The sequence below is a fragment of the Bison bison genome, unplaced genomic scaffold, assembly GCF_000754665.1.
Source record: "Bison bison bison isolate TAMUID 2011002044 unplaced genomic scaffold, Bison_UMD1.0 scf7180017864473, whole genome shotgun sequence".
NCBI classification, from domain to species: Eukaryota; Metazoa; Chordata; class Mammalia; order Artiodactyla; family Bovidae; genus Bison; species Bison bison.
The window spans coordinates 3891798-3914752 of NW_011495034.1; the positions used below are offsets into that span (position 1 = coordinate 3891798).

The 22955-nt window shown below is 38.5% G+C and overlaps 1 protein-coding gene across 1 annotated transcript in view; it reads right to left on the reverse strand.

The window, feature by feature from the left end:
* Window positions 1-22955, reverse strand: part of RSPO3 (R-spondin 3) — a 94423-nt gene that overhangs the window by 56056 nt on the left and 15412 nt on the right. Inside the window, exon 2 of the mRNA XM_010861752.1 lies at window positions 1926-2117. Within this exon, the coding sequence (XP_010860054.1) occupies window positions 1926-2117 (192 nt within the window). The remainder of the gene's footprint in view (window positions 1-1925; window positions 2118-22955) is intronic.

The window sequence follows — 22955 nt, forward strand, 5'->3', positions numbered from 1 at the left end:
TCCATTATTGTGAGTTAACTATTTTTTGTGGGTCCAGTTCTGTATGCTTACAACACTGGCACCTGCAACTTGTGTGTTAAACACACAGCCTCAAACTATTTTGCCAAACAGAATTCAAGAGTCCTCCATAATCATTTAGTTGATGCACATCAGTCATTGATTTCAAAATTGTTGTTCTTCTGGCCTTGTGAAAAAATTTTGACAAGAATGTTTATAAGACTGCACGTCCACTTCTACTAAATGATAGTAAAAATGTTTTATTAGAACTTTCATGAAATGTGCTACGATATTGCCTTCGCGCTGCTCTTGAGATTTCTTCGTTCATTCACCAAATATTTGATTGCCCACTGTGTGCCAAGCACCATTCTAGATATACGTTGACAGCAGCAAACAAAAGAGAGATAAGGTCTGTTCTTCATGATGCTTATATTCTAAGACGGGAGATGTGATCAACAATGATAGTTGACCCTTACATGGTGATTACCATGGGTCACACACTGCTACAAGTATTTTACAATATTAAGTCATTTAAACCTTACAACAACCCAGCGAGGAAGCCCCTATTATCTCTTATTTTACAGATAAGGGAACTATAGCTCAAAAAGATTGTGTCATTAACTCAAGACCATGGAACACAGTGGTCTTTGAAACTAGGCAGTCTGTTTCAGACTTATTCCAGAGTGACAAGTGATGTAGAAAAAAATTAAGACAAACCTAAAAGGTAGGAAAAAGATATGAAAAATGACAGGTAAGGGGAAAGTGAAGTGAAGTGAAGTCGCTCAGTCGTGCCCAACTCTTTGTGACCCCATGGATAGTAGCCTGCACCAAGCTCCTCCGTCCATGGGATTTTCAAGGCAAGAGTACTGGAGTGGGTTGCCATTTCCTTCTCCAGGGAATCTTCCCCACCCAGGGATCGAACCCAGGTTTCTCACATTGTAGACAGATGCTTTACCATCTGAGCCACCAGGTAAGGGGAAGAGGTTGATTGTTTTGGATAAGATAGCCATGGAATGCCTCTCTCAGAAGATGACATCTGAGCAGCATCTTAAATGAAGGGAGAGAGCCAGCCAACAAGTGAAGGTGTGGGCAAAGAGCTTTCCAAACTACCAGGCAGGGAGTGTAGAACAGTGATTTCAAAAGCCTTGAGGTGAGGGGATCCTGTAAGCAGGCCGGTGGAGTTTGTGCAAAGTGATCGAGGGGCAGTCACAGCAGGGAATTTGGAGAGAAAAGCAGGGCCACATGCGGTGTATGCTGGAGAAGTGCTGTGTGCTAATTCGTGTTTTGAAAAGTTCCTCAGTCTACAGTGTGGAGAGAAGACTTTCAGGGTCTACATGAGAGGTGATCTGAGAGTTTCCAACATTTAATTCCAACTGATAAGTCAATATTTCAGTTGTTGTAATGGAATCCTTGAAGCAAGAAGAGCTGAATTACTTCTTTCAGTCATTAAATACTTGGATTCCGTGATAGCAGTGGGAACCCAGATGGCATTGGTGCTTGCCATATTCTTATACAGGTTCAATGAATAATCACCACATTCTCAGTTTTGTTTTTTACAATGAAACAAAACAAAACAAAACAAAAAACACCTCTCAAAACTGGAATATTTTTCAGAGTGGTGAGAATTTTCCTGCCCTGAGGGCTAAGTTCAAGTATGGTTTAGTCTAACTGTCAGGTAAAGACTATCATTTACTTAACATTGAATATTAAAAAAATTCTAGAGGCCATTTCATATCTGGAAAGTACCCCCAGTCAGTTCAGTTCAGTCACTCAGTCCTGTCTGACTCTTTGCAACCCTGTGGACTGCAGCACGCCAGGCTTCCCTGTCCATCACCAACTCCCAGAGGTTGCTCAAACTCATGTCCATCGAGTCACTGATGCCATCCCCCAAGGATGAGATAAAAACATAATTTTGTTTAGGCACTTACTTGTACACTTATTTATATCTGGATATCGGGTTCCATAATATCCACTTGGACATGAAGAGAGACACACTCCAATCTGCTTCATGCCAATTCTTTCCAGAACAAAAAATAGTTTGGGCTTACATGACAAACATCCATTGTAATCTGAACATGTTGCACAGCCTCCTTGGCAGCCTTGACTGACGTTAGGATGCACTGGGGGGACAAATGTAGAAAGACAAAAATAACAGTTAAATCATAAATATAGAAGTTCAGTGACGTTCTCTGGGCAGGATACACATGTTCTTTTATTAGCTTGCAATTTGGTGGTAATGGGTGAATGAGTTCAGAATTTTTCCCTCTCTTTTCTGTGATCTGGTGTTTCCCTTGAATAGATACATACATTATTTTTTAGTTTCAAAGTTTTAAAAATGTGAGCATTTGAAAAATAAGAATATACTGCCTCAAAATATTTATAGATAAAATAAATTGAATGGAAGTATCCTTACTGAACTAGTGTCCCAGTAGATTGGAGATGAGAATTGTGTGCTCTTTCCTTGAAATCAGTACATATTAGTTTTGCTTTTCATGTATGTGGTGGATGTATCTAATGTCTTCAAATAAGGATGACAACATAGACTGGGACTTAATTGGAGAAGGAACATTACTTTCTAGGATATCTTTTTCAAACTCTGGTGTATTAGAAAACACAATTTTACTCTTTGATTCAAACCAAATTGACTCTGAAGCTCTGTAGCTATTTAGCACCTCACTCCTTGCCAATGCTTTCCTGAATCATTTCTGCTCACATGATATTTGCCAGTTGAAATTTATATAATGGTGAAAATGTGATTTACCTTACCAGTAGTTCCACATGGATCATACGAAGTATTTATAATATTAAATAATATTTATTATAAGTTGTGTTCAATATTTGATCTGTTAGGAGAGAAGTCATAGTTTTTGTGCCCTCATCTTTCATTTACGTAAGTGAAATCTACATTTGGTGAGGACATGACCAGTCCATCCTAAGGGTTGCTACTACACATGTTCCTGAGAATTCCAAGATTTCTGAGAATCACCAACATACGTGGTGAGACTATTCATTAGCAAGTCTGAACAAATATAAGCAAACATTTGGAAGATTCATGTTTACTTGAGATCTTCATAACTTTAAACATTTTTTAAATGACTATTAACTAGTTATAGACACTGTCTGTGAGCAGAGGGAATTTGCTGACTGAGGGGCATCTTTCATGTAGCTAGTGTTTGGGATGATTTTTTCTACTAATGTATTCTCTATTCAAATACAATATTAACATCTTTATTGTCCCTTTAGGAGTGCAGAAGGGAATCATCCTGACCCTAAGAGAAGTAGGGCTGATGCACAAGAGTGCAAAGGCATCCTTGTGTCTCTCTCTCTTCTGTTGGTGGTGGGAGGGACCTCCAATTATTAAGTCTGTCTTCACAGTGATGTTTGATTACTGCAAAGTCCTTTACTGCAAAAACAAGTCCCATCAGGCTTAGTTAGAAGGAGTACACATAAACCCAATCAGCCTTACCACGGAGGCGCACGGGTTAGCTGCTGAGAGGTCATTCAGTTGACCAGCATCCTCTGCCTGGAGGAAACCATCCCTGAATCAGCCACAGGAACCACAAGCAGCTCATTCTCATTCCAAGACATTTTGTAAATAAACTGAGGAAATGTGTGGGGGAAGGGAAGTCTGCTTTTCCTGTACATGCTCCTCCATGGGGTGGGGCGGACATATAAAGTGGCACAGGAGGTTTAGACATTACAGGACCTGGGGGACTTGTAAGCGAATACTGCCTTCCAAGGAACAGAGTCATTTTTCATGCCAGTAACTCCAGTATTGGAGACTTACAGAAAATGTGTACATATTTTAATCAGGGAAAGACCCTAAAAAAGAAAGGGGGTGAAAACTCCATGCATTTGGAATCAAACTGATCCATTTCAAAAAGTGATAGTTGTAGGTCAAAACCTGTAAAACTTTTCATAAAAATCATCCATGGGAAAATAGACCTCAGTTTGAAAGAAAGTCATTCTGAGCTCAGGGAAGCAAGAGACTGAATTTAAATGAAGATGGACTGGATTGGTCCACATCAATGTGTCTCTGTCTCTGAGACACAGTTGCTCGAAGGAACAGAAGTGTAAGTTTAAGCCCCTTGAAACTTTTGTCAATTATAAGGTTAAATATATTAGTTAAAAAAATAAACATGATTTACATGTTCTGAGCCTCAAAAATGGATATACCTTGAAATAAATTTTATTTTAAAATTTGGGTTTGAATGTCTGGTAACTTCTGCAAGAGAGACCTCTGTATGCATCCCAGGATTAACAATTTTGCCCCAAATGATGAAATGTGCTAAAGTGATCTCTCTCAACCTCCTCTTTAAAACCTTTACTGATGAAATGTAGCACACTCAACTCACACATGGTACTACAATTACTCTTTTTTTCCCCATATTTTGCTTTTTGAGACAAAAGCTTTTAACAAAATAGCATTCTTTCCCCCAGTTTTCTTCCTTCCACTATCACACTGTGTTAATTACTTTGGTGTACCATTTAGGATATTTTCTAATTATGAGGTTTAATACCTACAACTTTGATCTGTTTTTTCAAGGTTCTGACAACATAAATTTGAAAAATTAAAGATGTAATTGTTCTAACTGGCAAAGAAAATACCTATTTGTTTTTAATCAGAGAATTTTGAACATGGGCAGCTACAAATAATGGCAAACTTTATTTATTCAGGAGGGGTTAAGTATTATGCTGTGGGAAGTAAGAAAAAAATCGAGACTACAAAATTCAGATTCTATGATTCTAGATTCTTTTATAGTTAAGAATCATGACATTTTGCTTTCTTGAACCTTGTATAAGGATCACTCAAGTTATGCAGTTGGTATTACACAACTAGATACAAATTTCCCAAACTTCATCTTAAGGGAAGAGTTTTTACTTTTTATATGGAAACCACAGAAAACTTTGGTCTGGATTGACTGTAACAACCCTTCCAGCCTTAAAGTCTTATAATACTAAGAGAGAAAATAGAACTCTACTTGTTGTGCTGTTCATTTTCCCCCCACTCTAGTAATACCTTCATTTTCTATTTCTGAATCATTCCTTTTCAAACAATGTTTTGTATTATTATTTTATACGAGCACTGGAGGGATTGGTGGTGGTGACGTTTCATAGAACATCTCACGTTTGAACTTAATCTTAGAAAATGTATCAAAGTTAGCAGTATGTAAGAGGCCATGGTGGGGCCGGAGGTGGGAACACCATGTTAATTCCCATCAAGGAGACTGGCACAAGTTCCACGCAACTGATGCTGAACTAGTAGTGAATGGAAGTAGAAGGCATATCAAGACAATTTTGAAGCACAGGATAGATCTAGATTACAAAACCCCTTGTGGGCTCTCCCATGGAAATTATTCTGTAGACTTGGAGGACTTAAACCTGGTGAGTGATATAACCACATCTGTATTATTATAGAGGGGAAATTTCCTTGACAGCATGCAGGCATGGACACTAGAAGACTAAAGCAATGATCAAGGTAAAAAGACAGATGAAAGCTTCAAATACAGCAGAAGTAGTGTAATGTGGTGAGGGAGGGATTCATATTCCAAGGATACTTGGGAGGCGGCATCAATCAAATATGTTGACCAACAGAATGTGGACTGAGTATGTAAAATAGCTTGTGTTTTGCATTTTGGCCAGTAAACAGAATGGAAAGGGACTGCTAAATAAAAGCCTGAAGTTGGAGGGAAGGGCAAGGTACATAGAATAAGAAGGTCTACAAATATAAACATGGTTGGGGTCCTTGATTTTGCAGATTTTGTGAAATATCCAAAAAGCGATGCTTAGTAGATGGAGCTTAATGTTGCAATGGTTCCTAGAGATGAATGTGGGAGTCATTTAATTAGAGAAGACATCTTGAAAGGGGGAGATGGCCAAAGAGGCCGAAAGAAGGAATAGTAGTCCAAATAAGGAAGAGAAAAAGATGTATAATCAGTTAATTTTAGTAATAGGGATTCCCTGGTGGCTCAGTGGAAAAGAATCTGCCTGTCAATACAGGAGATGTGGGTTCAATCCCTGGGTCAGGAAGATCCCCTGGAGGAAGAAATGGAAACCCACTCCATTATTCTTGCCTGGGAAATCCCATGGACAGATGAGCCTGGTGGGCTACAGTCCATGGGATTGCAAAGAGTTGGACACAACTTAGCTACTAAACAACAATTTCAGTAATACTTTGTATTTCTATATCACTTTTGCTTTCAAAGCATGCATCTCAGAAGGCTAAATTAGCCACGGAGGGACTCCCTAGCTGGTCCAGTGGTTAAGAATCTGCCTTCCAAAGCAAGGGACTTGAGTTTGATCACTGGTAGAGGAACTAAGATCCCACACTGCAACTACTGAGCCCATACACCATAACTAGAGAAGCCTGGACACTGCAACAAAGACTCAGTGCAATCAGTAAATAAACAAATAATATAAGCATGGACATTACTGTCAGTAAGGACAGAAGTTATCACAATTACTTCTTTTGGAACCCCAGACTAGGACTCAATGAAATGCTACTTGACAAATAGTGAGTTTAGATCCAAGAGTAGAACTTAGACCTTTGATACTCGAAACCAATCTATTTAGGACTTCCCAGGTGGCACAGTGCTGAAGAATCCACTTGCTAATGCAGGAGACAAGAGACGTGGGTTCGATCCCTAGGTTGGGAAGATCCCCTGGAGATGTGAAATGGTAACCCACTCTAGTATTTTTGCCTGGGAAATCCCATGCACAGAGGAGCCTGTGGGCTACAATCCATGTGGTTGCAAAAGAGTTGGACATGACTTAGAGACTAAACAACAGCAAACCAACCTATTTACATATAAGTAAACTTTAGATGTGTAATGTGGATAAATATAAAGTGAAAAATGGGCAGAATTCATAGAAACTCTAAATTGGGACCTTCTGGTTATGATGCACCAAATACATGGAGAAATTTGTATGACTTTTCCTAAAACTGGGAAAGAAGAAAGTATCTTTTCTTAACTTGTATATGAAAGTTAAGTATGAAGAATATATCTTAATGCATAACAGACCAATTTTCAGTGTCGGAACTGTCGACACTATCTGTGTAAGTGACTTCAATTTCTCTAGCTATTAAACAAACCTTCCTACTGTTTCTCTGTTTGATAAACTTACGATGCATAACCGATGCAACCATTCCTAAATGCTCTTGTCATGAGAGCCAATTCAAACTTTTTAAATAAAATATCTAGAACTTGGAGTTTTAAATGGTACTGTGCATTTGAAAAATACACAATCTTTATATTAGTGTTTATGATATACAAAACCAACTACAACATTGGAATCTAAGTTTGTTTCTTTAACCATTTAAGTGTAAGTCAACGATTTCCCCAACTTTGTGTGTTCATGCTAAGTAGCGTTAGTTGTGCCCAACTTTTCGTGACCCTATGGACTGTAGCCCACCAGCCTCCTCTGTCCACGGGCTTCTCCAGGCAAGAATACTGGAATGAGTTGCCATGCCTTCCTCCAGGGGATCTTCCCAACCCAGGGATCCAAACCTGTGTCTCCTGCAACTCCTGCATTGCAGGTGGATTATTTACTGCTGAACCACCATGGAAATTGTTGCCTTACTTTAATTCCCTTCTAAAGCCCAAATGCAATACTAATCTGACTGTTATGCAGAAGGAATCTACTGTAATTGTTATGCAGAAGGAATCCATTATTGTTGTTGCTCATGTTCAGTTACTCAGTCCTGTCTGACTTTGCAAGCCCATGGACTGCAGCATGCCAGGTTTTCCTGTCCTTCACCATCTCCCAGAGCTTGCTCAAACTCATGTTCATTGAGTTGGTCATGTCATCCAATCATCTGGTCCTCTGTCATCCCCTTCTCCTCCTCCCTTCAATCTTTTGCAGCATCAGGGTCTTTTCCAATGAGTAGGCTTTTTGTATAAGGTGGCCAAAGTATTAGAGCTTCAGCATTAGTCCTTCCAATGAATATTCAGAGTTGATTTCCTTTAGGATGGACTGGTTGGATCTCCTTTCAGTCCAAGGGACTCTCAAGAGTCTTCTCCAACACCACAGTTCAAAAGCATCAATTCTTCAGTGCTCAGCCTTCTTTATGGTCCAACTCTCACATCCATACATGATTACTGGAAAAACCATACCTTTGACTAGACAGACTGTTGCTGGTAAAGTAATGTCTCTGTTTTTTAATATGCTGTCAAGGTTTGTCATAGCTTTTCCTCCAAGGAGCAAGCATCTGAATTTCATGGTTGCAGCCACCATCCATAGTGATTTTGGAGCCCAAGAAAATAGTCTTTCACTGTTTTCATTTTTTGCCCTCTATATGCCATGAAGGCTCCAAAATCACTGCAGATGATGACTACAGCCATGAAATTAAAAGATGTTTACTCCTTGGAGGAAAAGTTATGACCAACCTAGACAGCATATTGAAAAGCAGAGACATTACTTTGTCAACAAAGGTCCATCTAGTCAAGGCTATGGTTTTTCCAGTAGTCATGTGTGGATGTGACAGTTGGACTATAAAGAAAGCTGAGCACCGAACAATTGAAGTTTTTGAACTGTGGTGTTGGAGAAGACTCTTGGGAGTCCCTTGGACTACAAGGAGATCCAACCAGTCCATCCTAAAGGAAATCAGTCCTGAATATTCATTGGAAGGACTGATGTTGAAGTTGAAACTCCAAAACTTTGGCCACCTGATGATAAGAGCTGACTCATTTGAAAACACCCTGATGCTGGGAATGATTGAAGGTGGGAAGAGAAGGGGACAACAGAGGATGAGATGGTTGGATGGCATCACCGACTCAATGGACATGAGTTTGCGTAAACTCCGGGAGTTGGTGATGGACAGGGAGGTCTGGTGTGCTGCAGTCCATGTGGTCGCAAAGAGTCAGACCTGACTGAGCTACTGAACTGAACTAAACTGATATGCCATGAAATAATGGAACCAGAGGCCATGATCTTCATTTTTTGAATGCTGAGTTTTAAGCCAGCTTTTTCCCTCTCCTTTTTTAACTTCATCAAAAGGCTCTCTAGTTCCCCTTAACTTTCTGCCATAAGGGTGGTGTCTTCTGCATATCTGAGGCTATTGATATTTCTCCCAGCAATCTTGATTCCAGCTTGTGAGTCATCCAGCCCAGCATTTCATATGATGTACTCTGCATATAAGTTAAATAAGCAGAGTGACAATATACAGCCTTGACACACACCTTTCCCAATTTTGAACCAGTCTGTTTTCCATGTTTGGTTCTAACTGTTTTTTCTTGATCTGCCTACAGGTTTCTCACGTGGTAGGTAAGTTGGTGTGGTATTTACATCTCTTTAAGAATTTTCTATAGTTTGTTGTGATCCACATAGTCAAATACTTTGGCATAGTCAATGAAGCCAATATTTTTCTGGAATTCTCTTGCTTTTTTATGATCCAACAGATGTTGGCAATTTGATCTCTGGTTTCTCTGCCATTTCTAAATCCAGCTTGTACATCTGGAAGTTCTCAGTTCACATGCTGCTGAAGCTTGGAGAGGGTTGCCTTGCCCTTCTCCAGGGGATCTTCCCAACCCAGGGATTGAACCCACGTGTCCTGCATTGCAGGCAGATTCTTTACCATCTGAACCACTAAGGAAGCCCAATAATTGATTTTAAATGAACTGCAGCTATGAACATATAGTAAAGAAATCAGATTTTATATCACATACATTTTGAGGATGCTTCATTAATTATGAAATAAATCATTCAAAATAATATAATAAAAGCTTCCCTAGGGGACTTCCCTGGTGGTCTGCTGCTTCAGACTTGGCATTCCCAATGCAGTGGGCATGGGTTTGATCCCCAGTTGGGAAACTAGGATCTGGCACGCTACAGGCTCAGTCTCTCTCTCTCTCTCTCACACACACACACACACACACAAAGTTCTCTAGGTGCCATTTACTTGAGTTATCAATTCACTTAGAGAAAATGTAGACTTTTTTCCTGCCTAAGTAAGAACAGCACGTTTCTATCATATCTTGAGACTTGATTGTTATAGAATCATTTTTAAGTTTAATGCAATGTTTTGGTCATAGAAAAAGATGTTCTGTGGTTCCTCTGGAATGTCTGGCAATATTCACTTTAAGAAAAATCTAATACTAAAAATCTGAATAACTTGGCAGTCTCTTTCAAATTTTATTGATTCAACCCCAGAAAATATTGAGAGTCAATGTTTCTTATTTATTCCTAAGTTAAATCTTTTAGGGCAGAAGTGACTATAGCTAAGATCTCTAGAACCATTTGGGTAACTTGGGACTATTAGGTGTAACATCAAAATATCAAAAGTTGCTTGAATAAATATGATTACTTATTGTACATATAGTAACAATACTGGTATACATAAACATTTGTATATATACAATGTATACAATTGTATACATACAATATTTGCATACATACTTGTATACATTCTTGAATAATGATATCTGGATGAACAGAGGTCTAGCATAGTCATCCATTATTATTTTTGACTAATAATTTGTTGAAAGAGTGACATGTTTATATATACACACATATACTCTATTGTTGAAATACTGTGTATCATCTGATGATTTTAATGTTTTTGTATACCAATGTTTTAATCATTAAATGAATTAAAATTTGCCTATGCTATGTAAATATACAAATGTACACGTTTTTGTGTTAAACACATGACACTCACACATCCTATTTGGTCTGTTATTAAATCAATATTACAGACATTAACCGACATGAAGCAGTTAAAACAATCGAGTCTGCCACATCTTTTATCCCAGTGAATCAACTTCTGATACTCTGAAAGTCTGTGCCCAGACCAATGGGTTCACAAAATTCCTAGCAATCTCAGAGAGGAATGTATTCACCAGCTGCTGAATATAGCCCAGTTAGGACTCCACCATTATTATGTGGGAAACATACTGTTTTTAATGGAAACTATTTCTTTGAAAACTTGGAAGATCTTTCTCTTTCTCTTACTGAATAATAATTTCCTGAAGGGAGTCTAATATTTATATTCTATAAATACTTTAAAATAAAACCACAGCAATAAAACAGACCTAACATTAAGTAGCAATTAGCTAGACTTTCCACTAAAATCAAGCCAGCTCAAAATATTAAGAACATGGCTAGCAAGTGATGGCAGACATAGATTTCCCGAAATCTAAGATATGATGAATATTTGGAACTAGATGCCAAGTTGGTGGCCAATGACTGAGCTTTGTCTATCCACAGGCTATAGAATCAGAACTAGAAATAAAAGATGAAAGTGGGTTGCATCGTGTGTATATATGTATATATAGTATTACATGTAATACATATATACTACATAAAATATTACATATAATATTACATGTTATATATACATTATATACACGTATGTGTTATTATATATATATATACATATATATGCTATTATATACACATGTATATAGTGGAGATCAGTGTTAAGGGTTTTAACAAAATTTTCAGATAACTTGTATGTGCCCCACACTACACATGGTGCAGAAAACATAGGAGCGAATAAGACAGCTGGTTCCCAATCTCATGATGTTAATCAGTTAATAAGCAAGTCAACAAAGAAATTAAATGGTCAAAGATTGTGATGAGTGTTGTGAAGGAAGTAAACAGGTGGATAAAGCAGAAAATGACTCTGGGAATCTACTTTAAATACGGTGGTCAGGAAAGGCCCCTTTAAGAAGTTTACCCTTTAGTTGAGACTGGGAGGATGAGAAGGACTCAGCCAGGAAAACCTGAGGGCCAGCACTCCAGGTGGAGCCTCAGTCAGTACAAAGGCTGTGGGAAAGAACAGGGCACAAGGAATAGTCAAGGGGAACCAATGAGGCTGCAGTGCTGTGACTGGTATGAGACAAGGTTAGGAAAGGAGGTTAAAGTTAAAGCCAGATCCTACAGACCCTTAATGACCAAAGTAAATAGCTGGGATTGTCTACCAAGACCCTTTAGACTCTGCATTGCTAAGCAGACATCAGAAGGAAAGGAAAGAACACATTTTTGCCTGACTTAGTCATCCACTTTAATTTTTTGCTAATTTTATAGGTTATAGAACAGAACCAACATCTTGGATTCCACAAACACAGGTTTTCTTATTAAGTTTTATATTAAAGGATAATGTTCTAACTAGACATAACTTAGGAATTTACATTCAGATTCCAATCTCGTGTACATTGTTCTACCTGTACTTTGCTCTTGGGAAGATGTTATTTCATTTTTGTTTCTCCCATCTCTCTCTAGCAGTAACTTTAGTTTTCTTTGGGGTTTTAAATTTTCATTCTACTGTACTGGAGTGTGTGTCGAGGGGAGGGGAGGGGGCCTTGGTAGTGGTGAGGAGAAACAAAAATGTTATGAAATATATAAGATGTCATAAGAACAAACTCTAAAAAAGTAAAGCATTCTGCAATCTTGCATATAATCTTTTTTTTTTTTGTATTTTTCTGAATTCTTGTCATTAGTGACACATACTGACACAGTCTAATTTAGAACAACAACATTATTGTTTTCACTTATGATCTAACCTTCCTTTTAGAATCCCACTATTATGTTCTTTTTTCTCCCATTAAATGAATTAAATAACCTAAGGACTAATTCCAAAGTTGATTCTTCAAATGCAGTGAAAACCATATTAGTTTTCATGTGACCTACCAATAGCTGTAGTTGATGCTGAAACTGCAACAAAAAGCATTTGTAGAATCAAAATAGTGGAATTTTTTCCCCTTAACTACAAGCAGAAAATCTATCATAAAGTTAATGCACTCTGCTATGGGTGTAATACATAAGGTACTGAATCAACATCTCCAGCTGTTGGTAAGAGCGGGAGAGCTTCCCCTTCTCCAAGTGGCTATGTTCCCAAGTGGAGGTGAATAGAGGACAAGAAGGCCTGGATGGGGGTAATGGAGACCCAGATTCTGTAGAGAGCCAGGACCTGTTGATGAGTTAGTGGGTGGTAATAGCAGCGTTTTTCATGAGACAGATCCAACAGTGTTCATCCAACAGTGGGAATCATTATGTGCTCTGGTCTGGCTGAACCATTCCTTTTTTTTTTTAGGAGAGAATTAATTAGAAATCAACATAAACAGAAAATGTGATAGTTTAATGGTAATGAATCTGCATGGGTGTGATTCCATAACTACTAAGTTTGCATTCTTGAATGAAACAAACTTCAGTTTGTGTTAAAAACAAACTCCACTTTGTTATATTAGGAATAAACTTGGATCTTCTCACCACATAGCATGCTCAAGTAGCATATCTCATGCTGAAGTCTTAGCATAAGCAAACAGCAGGCGAGGGACTTGTGGTATTTTAACAGGCACAAGAAGATGTGCAAATAGTGGGTATACCATTAAATAAATCCAGCTTTATGTGTGACATCTGAAATCCTGAGCAGAAAAAAAAAAAAAGTGGATTTTTTTTTCTCTAGGTTCACAAAATTGCTGACAAAACAGAAGGTGCAGACACGCACCTTTGTGAGTAGGATGTGTGTTTGAACTTATGTGCACCACTCACCGGGGCACTGCCTCAGTCAGAAATGTGGCTTCTGCACTTCCTAGAGGAGCACAGGGACTGGGAAGAGGAGAGCTGGTTTGGGACTTTAACAGAGTTCTGACATTTACTAGCTGGAAAACCAGAATGTACCTCTTCAACTAGCTGTTCATTTAAACGATTGAGTTTTCTAAACATCCAGACATGGGGCGAGTTGGTGAACATTCAAAGATGAATAAAACCAATAATCTGTGTCAAACAGTTCACAGTCTGATTATTTATTTAGATAGACAACAGATGTGTAACCTCTCTGAACCTCAGCTTCCTTACCTGCAACCTGAGAATATCTACCTGATAGACATGGTGGGGGTGGGAGGAGGGAATTAAGTGAGAGCATTTGGAAGCACCTAGCACTGTTACAGGTGTGTGTGCATACGTGCTAAGTTGCTTCAGTCATGTCCGACCCTGTGCAACCCTATGGACTGTAGCCCACCAGGCTCCTCTGTCCATGGGTTTCTCCAGGCAAGAAAACTGGAGTGACTTGCCATTCCCTCCTCCGGGGTATCTTCCCAACCCAGTGGTGGAATCCACGTCTCTTATGTCTCCTACATTGGCAGACAGTTTCTTTACCACGAGTGCCACCTGGGAAGCCCACTCTTATAGGCACTTGTTACAGATCAATAAGTGTTAAGACATTTTGTTTTACCTGAGAAGTACCAACCACATTCTTGTATCATGTCCACTCTTATTCAAGGCAGCTGGGAGCTTTTGGTCAATAATAACTCTTCAAAAGCCTCCAAGCAAGGAGACAGGAGATTTGGGGAACCTTTAAGAGCCAAGGATTCACTAACAGTCATAGAGAGGGGCTACTTTTTCAAGACTGCAGACACAGCTTTTAATGAATATCCAAGATGGTCTTTCACAACATTCTGAGCAAGAAGTCCTCTGGGACTCTAGCAACCCACTGAAGACAAGAACCTGCTTAAACAGATGGAAAGAGGTCAGGCATGCTATGAAAGTGGTACCAGAATGATAACAGAGAACCTGAAGGTTCTAGAGTATGTCCAGACTAATGTCTAGACTAAACTTTGCTATGTGTGAAAACGACCTGGAGTACTTGTTAATAATGCAGGTACATAGGTTTCACTCCAAAACTCTGTGATTTGGGGAATGAAGAGGTGGGCTTAGGTAGCTCCATTTATAACAAGCACTCTAGGTGAATGTGATGCAGATGATACTAATATCATACTCTCAGTATCATATCATGGCCATCCTCCCAACTAGGTACTTATTCAGTGATTACTGGAAATTCTCTGTTAGGCACTGAGAGACAAAGCATGGTCCCTGGCTCAAGAATTCTATAATGCCACAGTAAAATAGTCTGTTTACATTCTGAGGGCTATAAATATATAGTTTAGAAATGAAGTACAGCAGACATTAAAAGGTAGGCGCAATTACTGATGGTTGAGGTATTTCAAGATTGCAGAGAGCAATTAGGAATAGTTATGGGACTTGAGGGAAGAGAATAACTTAGACAAATGGAAAGGGAAGGAATGTTATGAACAGGAATGTTCATAACAGGAATATAAAAAGAATATTTGGGACAATGGTGAATATAAAGCTGTGAATTTAAAGGGATCTTAGAGCTCTTCCTTCTCTCTTAAATTTCAAATGAGAACACTGACATCCATAAAGTTAACCAGCTTCCAGCTGATAGAATCATAAACCTTTGGAACTTTAGAGGGATTTAGTTCAAACAGCTCACCCAGAAAAGTCTATTTAATCATGTTTAGTAAAACAAATCTTATGATATCTGGGGGCAAACAATATAATTATTTTATAGCACCCTATCATATTGAACATATTAAAACGTCTCCCCACAGTGAACGTAAATCTGTCTTTCACAAAGTTCATGTGCTTAGTTGCTCAGTAGTGCCCAACTCTTTGTGACTCCATGGACTATAGCCCACCAGGCTCCTCTGTCCATAGGATTTTCCCAGCAAGAATACTGGAGTGGGTTGTCATTCTCTTCTCCAGGGGGGTCTTCCTGAATCAGGGATTGAAGCTGGGTCTCCTGCATTGCAGGCAGATTCTTTACCGTCTGAACCACCAGGGAAGCCCTCATTTGACAATACTTCTCAAGTAATCCAACATATCAAATGAACTTAATTAGTTAAATATCTTTCTTTGGGGTGTTTTAGGGGCCCTTTGAAGCATACTACTACGTTGGAGCAAAAGTAATTATGGTTTTGGACCCTGAATTTTAAATCATTATAACTAGGCTCAAACACATTTTTATTAATCCAATAGGAACCATTATAATCAACACATTTTTGCCAATGAGAAATAAGTTTGTTTATTCCTATAGCATAAAAATCCATGCTTTGGGATTCGATGAACTCTTGGAAAGCATTTTCTGAGTCCTTTTGGTTGTAGAAGCATTTTCCCTGCAAAAAGTTGTCCAGATGCTTGAAGTGGTAGTCAGTTGGCAAGAGGTCAGGTGAATATGGTGGAGGAGGTAAAACTTCGTAGCCCAATTCATTCAACTTTTGAAGCACCAGTTGTGTGACATGCAGTCAGCCGTTGTAGAGAATTGGGCCCTTTCTGTTGACCAATGGCAAACTCAGGTATTGCAGTTTTCAGTGCATCTCACTGATTTGCTGAGCATACTTCTCAGATGTAATGGTATCACTGGGATTCAGAAAGCTGTAGTGGATCAGAGAAGCAGCAGACTAACTAACAGAGACCATGAACTTTTTTGGTGCAAGTTTGGCTTTAAGAAGTGCTTTAGACCTTCTTCTCAGTCCAACCACTGAATTGGTCATCAACAGTTGTCGTATAAAATTCACTTTTTGTCACATGTCACAATCCAATTGAGAAATGGTTCATTGTTGTGTAGAATAAGAGAAGATGACACCTCAAAACAACTATTGTTTTGATTTGTGGTCAGCTCATGAGGCACCCCAGAGAAGGCAATGGCACCCCACTCCAGTACTCTTGCCTGGAAAATTCCATGGATGGAGGAGCCTGGAAGGCTGCAGTTCATGGGGTTGCTGAGGGTTGGACACGACTGAGCGACTTCACTTTCACTTTTCACTTTCATGCATTGGAGAAGGAAATGGCAACCCACTCCAGTGTTCTTGCCTGGAGAATCCCAGGGTCGGGGGAGCCTGGTGGGCTGCCGTCTATGGGGTCTCACAGAGTCGGACACGACTGAAGCGACTTAGCAGCAGCAGCAGCAGCATGAGGCACCCACTTATTGAGCTTTTTCACCTTTCCAATTTGCTTCAAATGCTAAAGAACTGTAGAATGGTTGACGTTGAGTTCTTTGGCAATTTCTGGTGTAGTTTTAAGAGGATCAGCTTCAATGATCCTCTCAATTGGTCTTTATCAACTTTCAATGGCCGGCCACTGCACTCCTCATCTTCAAGGCTCTAATCTCCTTTGCAAAACTTCTTGACACACCTCTGTATTGTATGTTCAGTAGCAGCTTTTGGGCCAAATGAATTGCTGATGTTGCAAGTTGTCTCTGCTGCTTTATGAATCCATTTTGAACTCAAATAAGAAATCTGCTTGAATTTCTTTGTCTAACATCATTTCCATAGTCCAAAATACTTATAAAATAAATAGCAAGTAATAATTCATTAGCAAAAAACATAAAGCAAGAAATGCACATTAAAATGATGCAGAACATAACCACATTTTAAGAACGTATTCCAATATCAAATGGCAAAGTTCAACAATACAAAACCAAAATTACTTTTGCACCAACCTAATATCATAGACCACACTCAGTATGCTTTCTGTTTTCCTTAAGACAGTTTGTCAGACAATACCTGGTGCCTAGGATGGAAAGATAGTTAAGACCTAGGAGTTTCCAGTATGGCGAGAGATTACAAACTAGGTTAAGCCAGCGTGGTGAATTCTGTGTACAAACCAGGCAGAAAGCAGACACCTAGTTGGCAGACCTTACATTTGAGCTGGATTTTGAGAAATAAGGAGAAACTGGGGGAGGGTGGGGGTTGAATTTAATCATAAATGTAATCTGGACGAACTGTTTATGGGCAAATCTAAGACCATGCTCTAATTTGGTTTTAAGGGAATCCTCTCTGATGGTGAAGAAGAGATGCACTGGAGAAGGGAGACTAAAGTTGAGGGCGTCAGTAGGACGTTCTGGTCTGTACCCGGCACTGCTTTCTGCTCAATTACTACAGCATGAATAAGAAAGCACAGATCTTAAAGTTATTTCCAATGAAGACAGGCAGGACTGACAGCATTTGACAATCAGTTTTCAATGGGCAAATGAAGGAGTAACACATTTTGAGTTGGGGGTTTCTAACTTGGGAGACCAGGCATAAAACAACGTGGTAACTGAGATAAGGGCATTCAGATACCAAGTCAGAAGGACAGGTAGTGAGGGAGGGAGAAAAGTAAGTTAAAATGATTGTTTTTGAGGTCCTGGGGCTTGGACTTGTTTTATTTCTCTTTGTGTATCCCAAAGCCATAGCACAGGACAAGGCATATTAACAGGTTCACAAGATTCCATAAGGAATAATACCCTAACCCCCTTCATTTTATTAAAAAGAAAATTCAAACCCCAAAAAGCAAAAGCTGAGGTTTATGGAGTTTGATGCCTTGACAAGGATCTCCTAGGATTAGTGGCACTCTTCAGGGTTTGTGTTTTTCTTTTTTGGTTTGACTGGAATGTAAAATTTGTGGAGAGAAATAGAGGGGAGAGAAAGTTAAGACTAAACATAGGAAGCAGGCCAAGGAGTTGACCATGACGATAACAAGGATACGTCATGGTTTTGAAAGGTGATGGGACTTTAGGAAAAGTTGTTCTTGGGCTATACGAGTTCAGAACACAAAGCTGGGAATCACAGTGCTTGTGATCCCGCAGTTTAATCACTACACCTGAGCATGTGAGAACTTAGGAATGGAATCTAAGAGTTCTCCAAAACCAAAGAGAGCTAAAATGCTGACACTAAGTGTAATTTCTTACAGGATCGATATCCCATTACATTTTCCAGGGTTTGAGATCATTCCCTGATGTTCATTTCCCTGTGATTAGTCATTGTGGAGACAGGTCTTGGAAAGTTAGTCATTAATATTGCCCAGAGTAGGAGCACAGACACTTGACTGTTATACCTCTGATATTCTATCTTCCTCACTGGATCAAAGAAATGTTCCTGTGGTCCATGACAAGTGGTCACTCTCCATTGAGACTGTAGAGCCAAAATCTTTAGTAACAAAAAGAGATCCAAATTGGTTCATTTTCCATCATGCCCCCAGTAAGCAAGTTACTTTGGATACTGTATCATCAGAAAGCTCTCAGTCAATTTTAATCAGGAAGCTAATTTCAAGGTCCTAATTCATGACCTTATATATAACAAAAGTAAATGATTATAGACAATGAAACAACAAAATGGGAAAGCATTTTATCTTTAATAATTTTATAAATTAATATATTACTATGAATCTTTATTTTTAGTTTCTTTTAGCTTATAAGGACTATTGAGGGAGTCATGGGTTTAGAATTTTATTCTTAGATTTAAAAGCATTTTTGTTCATTCTTTAAAATGGTCCCCCTTTTGGGGTACCCTTTTCCCTCAGAATTTCCCCACACCTCACCTTCCAGGATGAGCTCACGCTTGGGTATTACAATGGGAAAGGACCTTAAAGAACCACCAATTCACCTTATCAACCAGTAAGAACAATCTCATCCATAACAAAGATTTCCCCTAATTTATATGCCTTTGTTGTCAGACTCAAAGAAAATTTTATTAATAGTAGTAATTTCACAGGAAGATAAAAGAGGATTCTGCCAATGCAGGAAAGGCTATAAACTTGTAGTAAAACAAAAGACATATTCCCCTGTAAGAAACCTGAGGCTGAGGTTTGCCACCTACCACCTTTATGATGTTTATACAGATCACTTAACATCTTTGAGAGTTATCTGTAAAGTGAGGATGGTAAAACCTGCTCTGCTCATTTCATAGGGTATTGAAAAAAATCAAGACAAATATGAAAAAGTGCTTATAAGTTATACAAAATTATTAGATTGGCCAAAAGTTCATCTCGGTTTTTCCATAAGATGCAAGATGTTCCATAACCTTATGGAAAAACTTGAATGAAATTTTTGGCCAAGCTAATATATTTATATGTTGTTGTTAAAAATGGGCATGATGGTATTCTACCATCTCAGGGCCAGATTTGAACTTACCATTCCCAGGAATAGAATAAGAATATATTTGACGAGAAAACTGACAAGTTTATTTTATGGGAATATGTACAATTGAGTTTTTTTTTTGTGTGTGTGTGTGTCCTCTTGTGAGTCTTTTATACTAGGGACTTTTTAAGGTTTAGATCTTGGAGTAAGAAAATGAAGAGATTGTGAAATAAATAGCCAGTGAACAGATAATTTTCTTTGAAATGACCATTAATTAAACAAATAGGAAATCAGACTGCTGGAAGATCCACAGAGTACTTCTCTGGAATATCAGTCCTTGGAACCATCTGCTGTGCGGTGTTTGGTGTTACAGAATGGCCACAGGAGTTGTTTCTACTCTTGGCTCCACTGCAAAGTGAGTTTGGTCAAGTAATTCACTTCTCTGGCCTTTCTTTTTCCTCTTAAGTTACATAAGGGAATTATACCACAGACATAATTTCCCCCAATCTTCCTAGCTATTAAAACACATTGTACACCTAATCCACATGGCTCTTTCTCTAGTATTCTCAATTTCGGTAAATGGTACCACCCATGGGCTAGAGCCAGAGAGCCAAGCGCCCTCCCCATTCTCATCTCCAATCCCTTTGCTATGAACAGAGCTCACATCTTCCCATCTCCTGCCACCACTCTGACTCCTGTTGAGCAGTGACGGTGGACTTTTCAGAAGAGTGGCTGTGATCGTATCAGGCCCCTGCTGTAACAAGTTTAGAGGCTTCTGTTCTGCTTCCCAAGTAACTGTTTCTGCCAGTTAGCCGAGTGTACTCTTTCAACCTCACTTGTCCAAGAAGGCGTTAGTAGTTCTGTCTCAGCAGCAGAAAGAGAATTTCCCTCACTTAAACCTCTTCTGGCCTTCTTGGTTAATGGACTTAATGAAAAGCAGAGTGTAATGGAGAAAACAGTGCTTCCGGTTAGAAGATCTGGGTACACACTCAGTTCTACCCTTGCTGACTATGTCATTTTGACCTGTTTCCTAATTAGTTTAAGCCTCAGTTTCTTCATTTCTAAAATAGTTAACTATATATTGATATTGTACAAGACTGAGGTGAAGGTTACATGAGATAACACATATAAAACGCCTGAGGGTCACCTCTCTTTACTCAAAATCCTTCACAAGTTAGTAATAACACAAAGAAAAGAAGTGGGTCATGTGATTTTCGGGAATCTGAATTCTGGCAACTGACAGACTTACAGCTATCAATTGATGTTAGGAAAGATCACGAACAGACTTACATAGAAATCCAAATAACTTGTTGACATGCACTTGCCACACTGGTGCTTTACGTATTAATAGATCTGATTGTATGTTCCATGTCGTGGTCAAAGGTTACCATAAAAGGTTTGGAAAATGCCTCTGAGATATGAGCAAAAATGCACTATGTTTAAACATACAATATTTTAATGTTTGTTTGATAAAAGTAATTCCAGTTAAGGAACTCATGTGAAAGTTCAACTATAGAAATTGTTCAGTGCCAAAAAAAGAAATTCACTCAGCTAAACCATGCTGCTCCATTACAAGCCTTACCTAACAATGCCAACCACTTTTATGGTTTGCATGGCAAACTTCCTATGATTGTCACAAAGGTCATGCTACATGATGACTCCTATTCATCCGTCATAAATTTTCAAACAAGAAAATACCAGGAGACTCAATAAATTCCAGTGTTTTCTGTTGATCTGTCTTCGACTTTCCTGTGTTTTCCTTACAGTATGTCTACTATCCTTATTTTCCAGAGAAAAACCTGGATATTCATTAGGCTTATTTGTAAACACTTTGATTTCCAGTTGTATTTATGCAAGCCTTACAAAAGAAAAGTTATACAGCTTAGAGTGCTTAACAGTTCTCATTTACTGTAAACCAAATATTGTTTAATTCTGGTTTCATGTTTCTTTTTTCCTTAACCACCGTGATGTGCTACGAAGGCAGGTTTCACATGTGGTTTGCTCACTTTTGTAACCTCACCACGTACTAAATGTTCGATAGATAACTGTTGAATGAACAAATGAATAAATTTATGCTGTTTTAATAAGGGCTAAGTTTAATTTCAACTTTTCCCCCATTAGAACTTCTTTTCCATTTGTTAGTTTTTAAAAATATGATCTAAAAGACCCCATGAAAGTACAAAGAGAAACTTCTGCTGCATTCAAGCCCTAACTCCATATTCTTGAAGTTTTGATGAATAGTTGTTAAGTTTAGAGAATGCTACAAGGAGGAAAGGGAAAGTTCTTTGATCTTACTGTCGCAGGGACTTCAAGATCAGTGTCCTGCTTTCAAATAAAAGAAAGATTAAAAATCAGATTTTATAATGGCTGCAACTGAATCACAGACTAAATGATTTGTCTAAATTATACAGCATAACGTTAATCAGAAATCAACTCACCCACCCTCTAGTGTGGCATTTCTCTAACCATAGTCCAAACTCACAAAGATCAAGATTCTAAAAAGCCAAAGAAAAAGATATTTTCCTTCAATGAAGTTTATCAAGTTTCCATTTCATCTTCCTTAAATCTCTTTTTATTTTCTTTGCTAAATCATCAACAAATACAGGATTCAAGTGGGATCCAACTGGAGACTCAGCATCAAATGGTTGTCATAATAAGTTAGACTCAAAACAAGGAGGAGTAAAATCTCACTGTAGATATTTTAATAATATTCTTTTTAGAGCATTGTTTTTCTAAAATGAGTTTCAGCAGAAAAAAAAAATCCTATGGAAAGTGAAGAAAAATCCTACTCCTATAAAAGAAGAAAAAATTACATATACTAATAAGAAATCTTAGATTGTGACTTATCAATATAGAAACTGAATTAAAATTCTTGGCTTTTTATATTTTAATGTAGGCCTTAAATCATCAAGGGAAGGTGGAAACAATAATTGGTATAAAGAATGAATACCTTTTCTAATCAAGTATCACAGTAATCATCAGTATAGCAGGATTGACTTAAAATTCAGTCAGTGAAGCCTCCAGTGCTTTCAATTACTTAGCTGGGCAATCCCCTAGTATAGAAAACACTTGAACATGCTACGCAAATAGGACGGCACAGAAGTGGACTAGTGCTCTTCCACCCACTGAGGCTAGGGTACCACCCTGTTTCAACAAGTGATATTTGATATAAGCATTAGAGACTAGCCATTATCCTTTTTAGTAGTTCTTGAGTAATATAGAAATGAGAACTTACACCAGATAGGATCTCAGATGTATGACTTCATTTTTTTGGGAATATGGAGAAATAGCTAAGAACTGTATTTGACTGGCAGGGTTGATC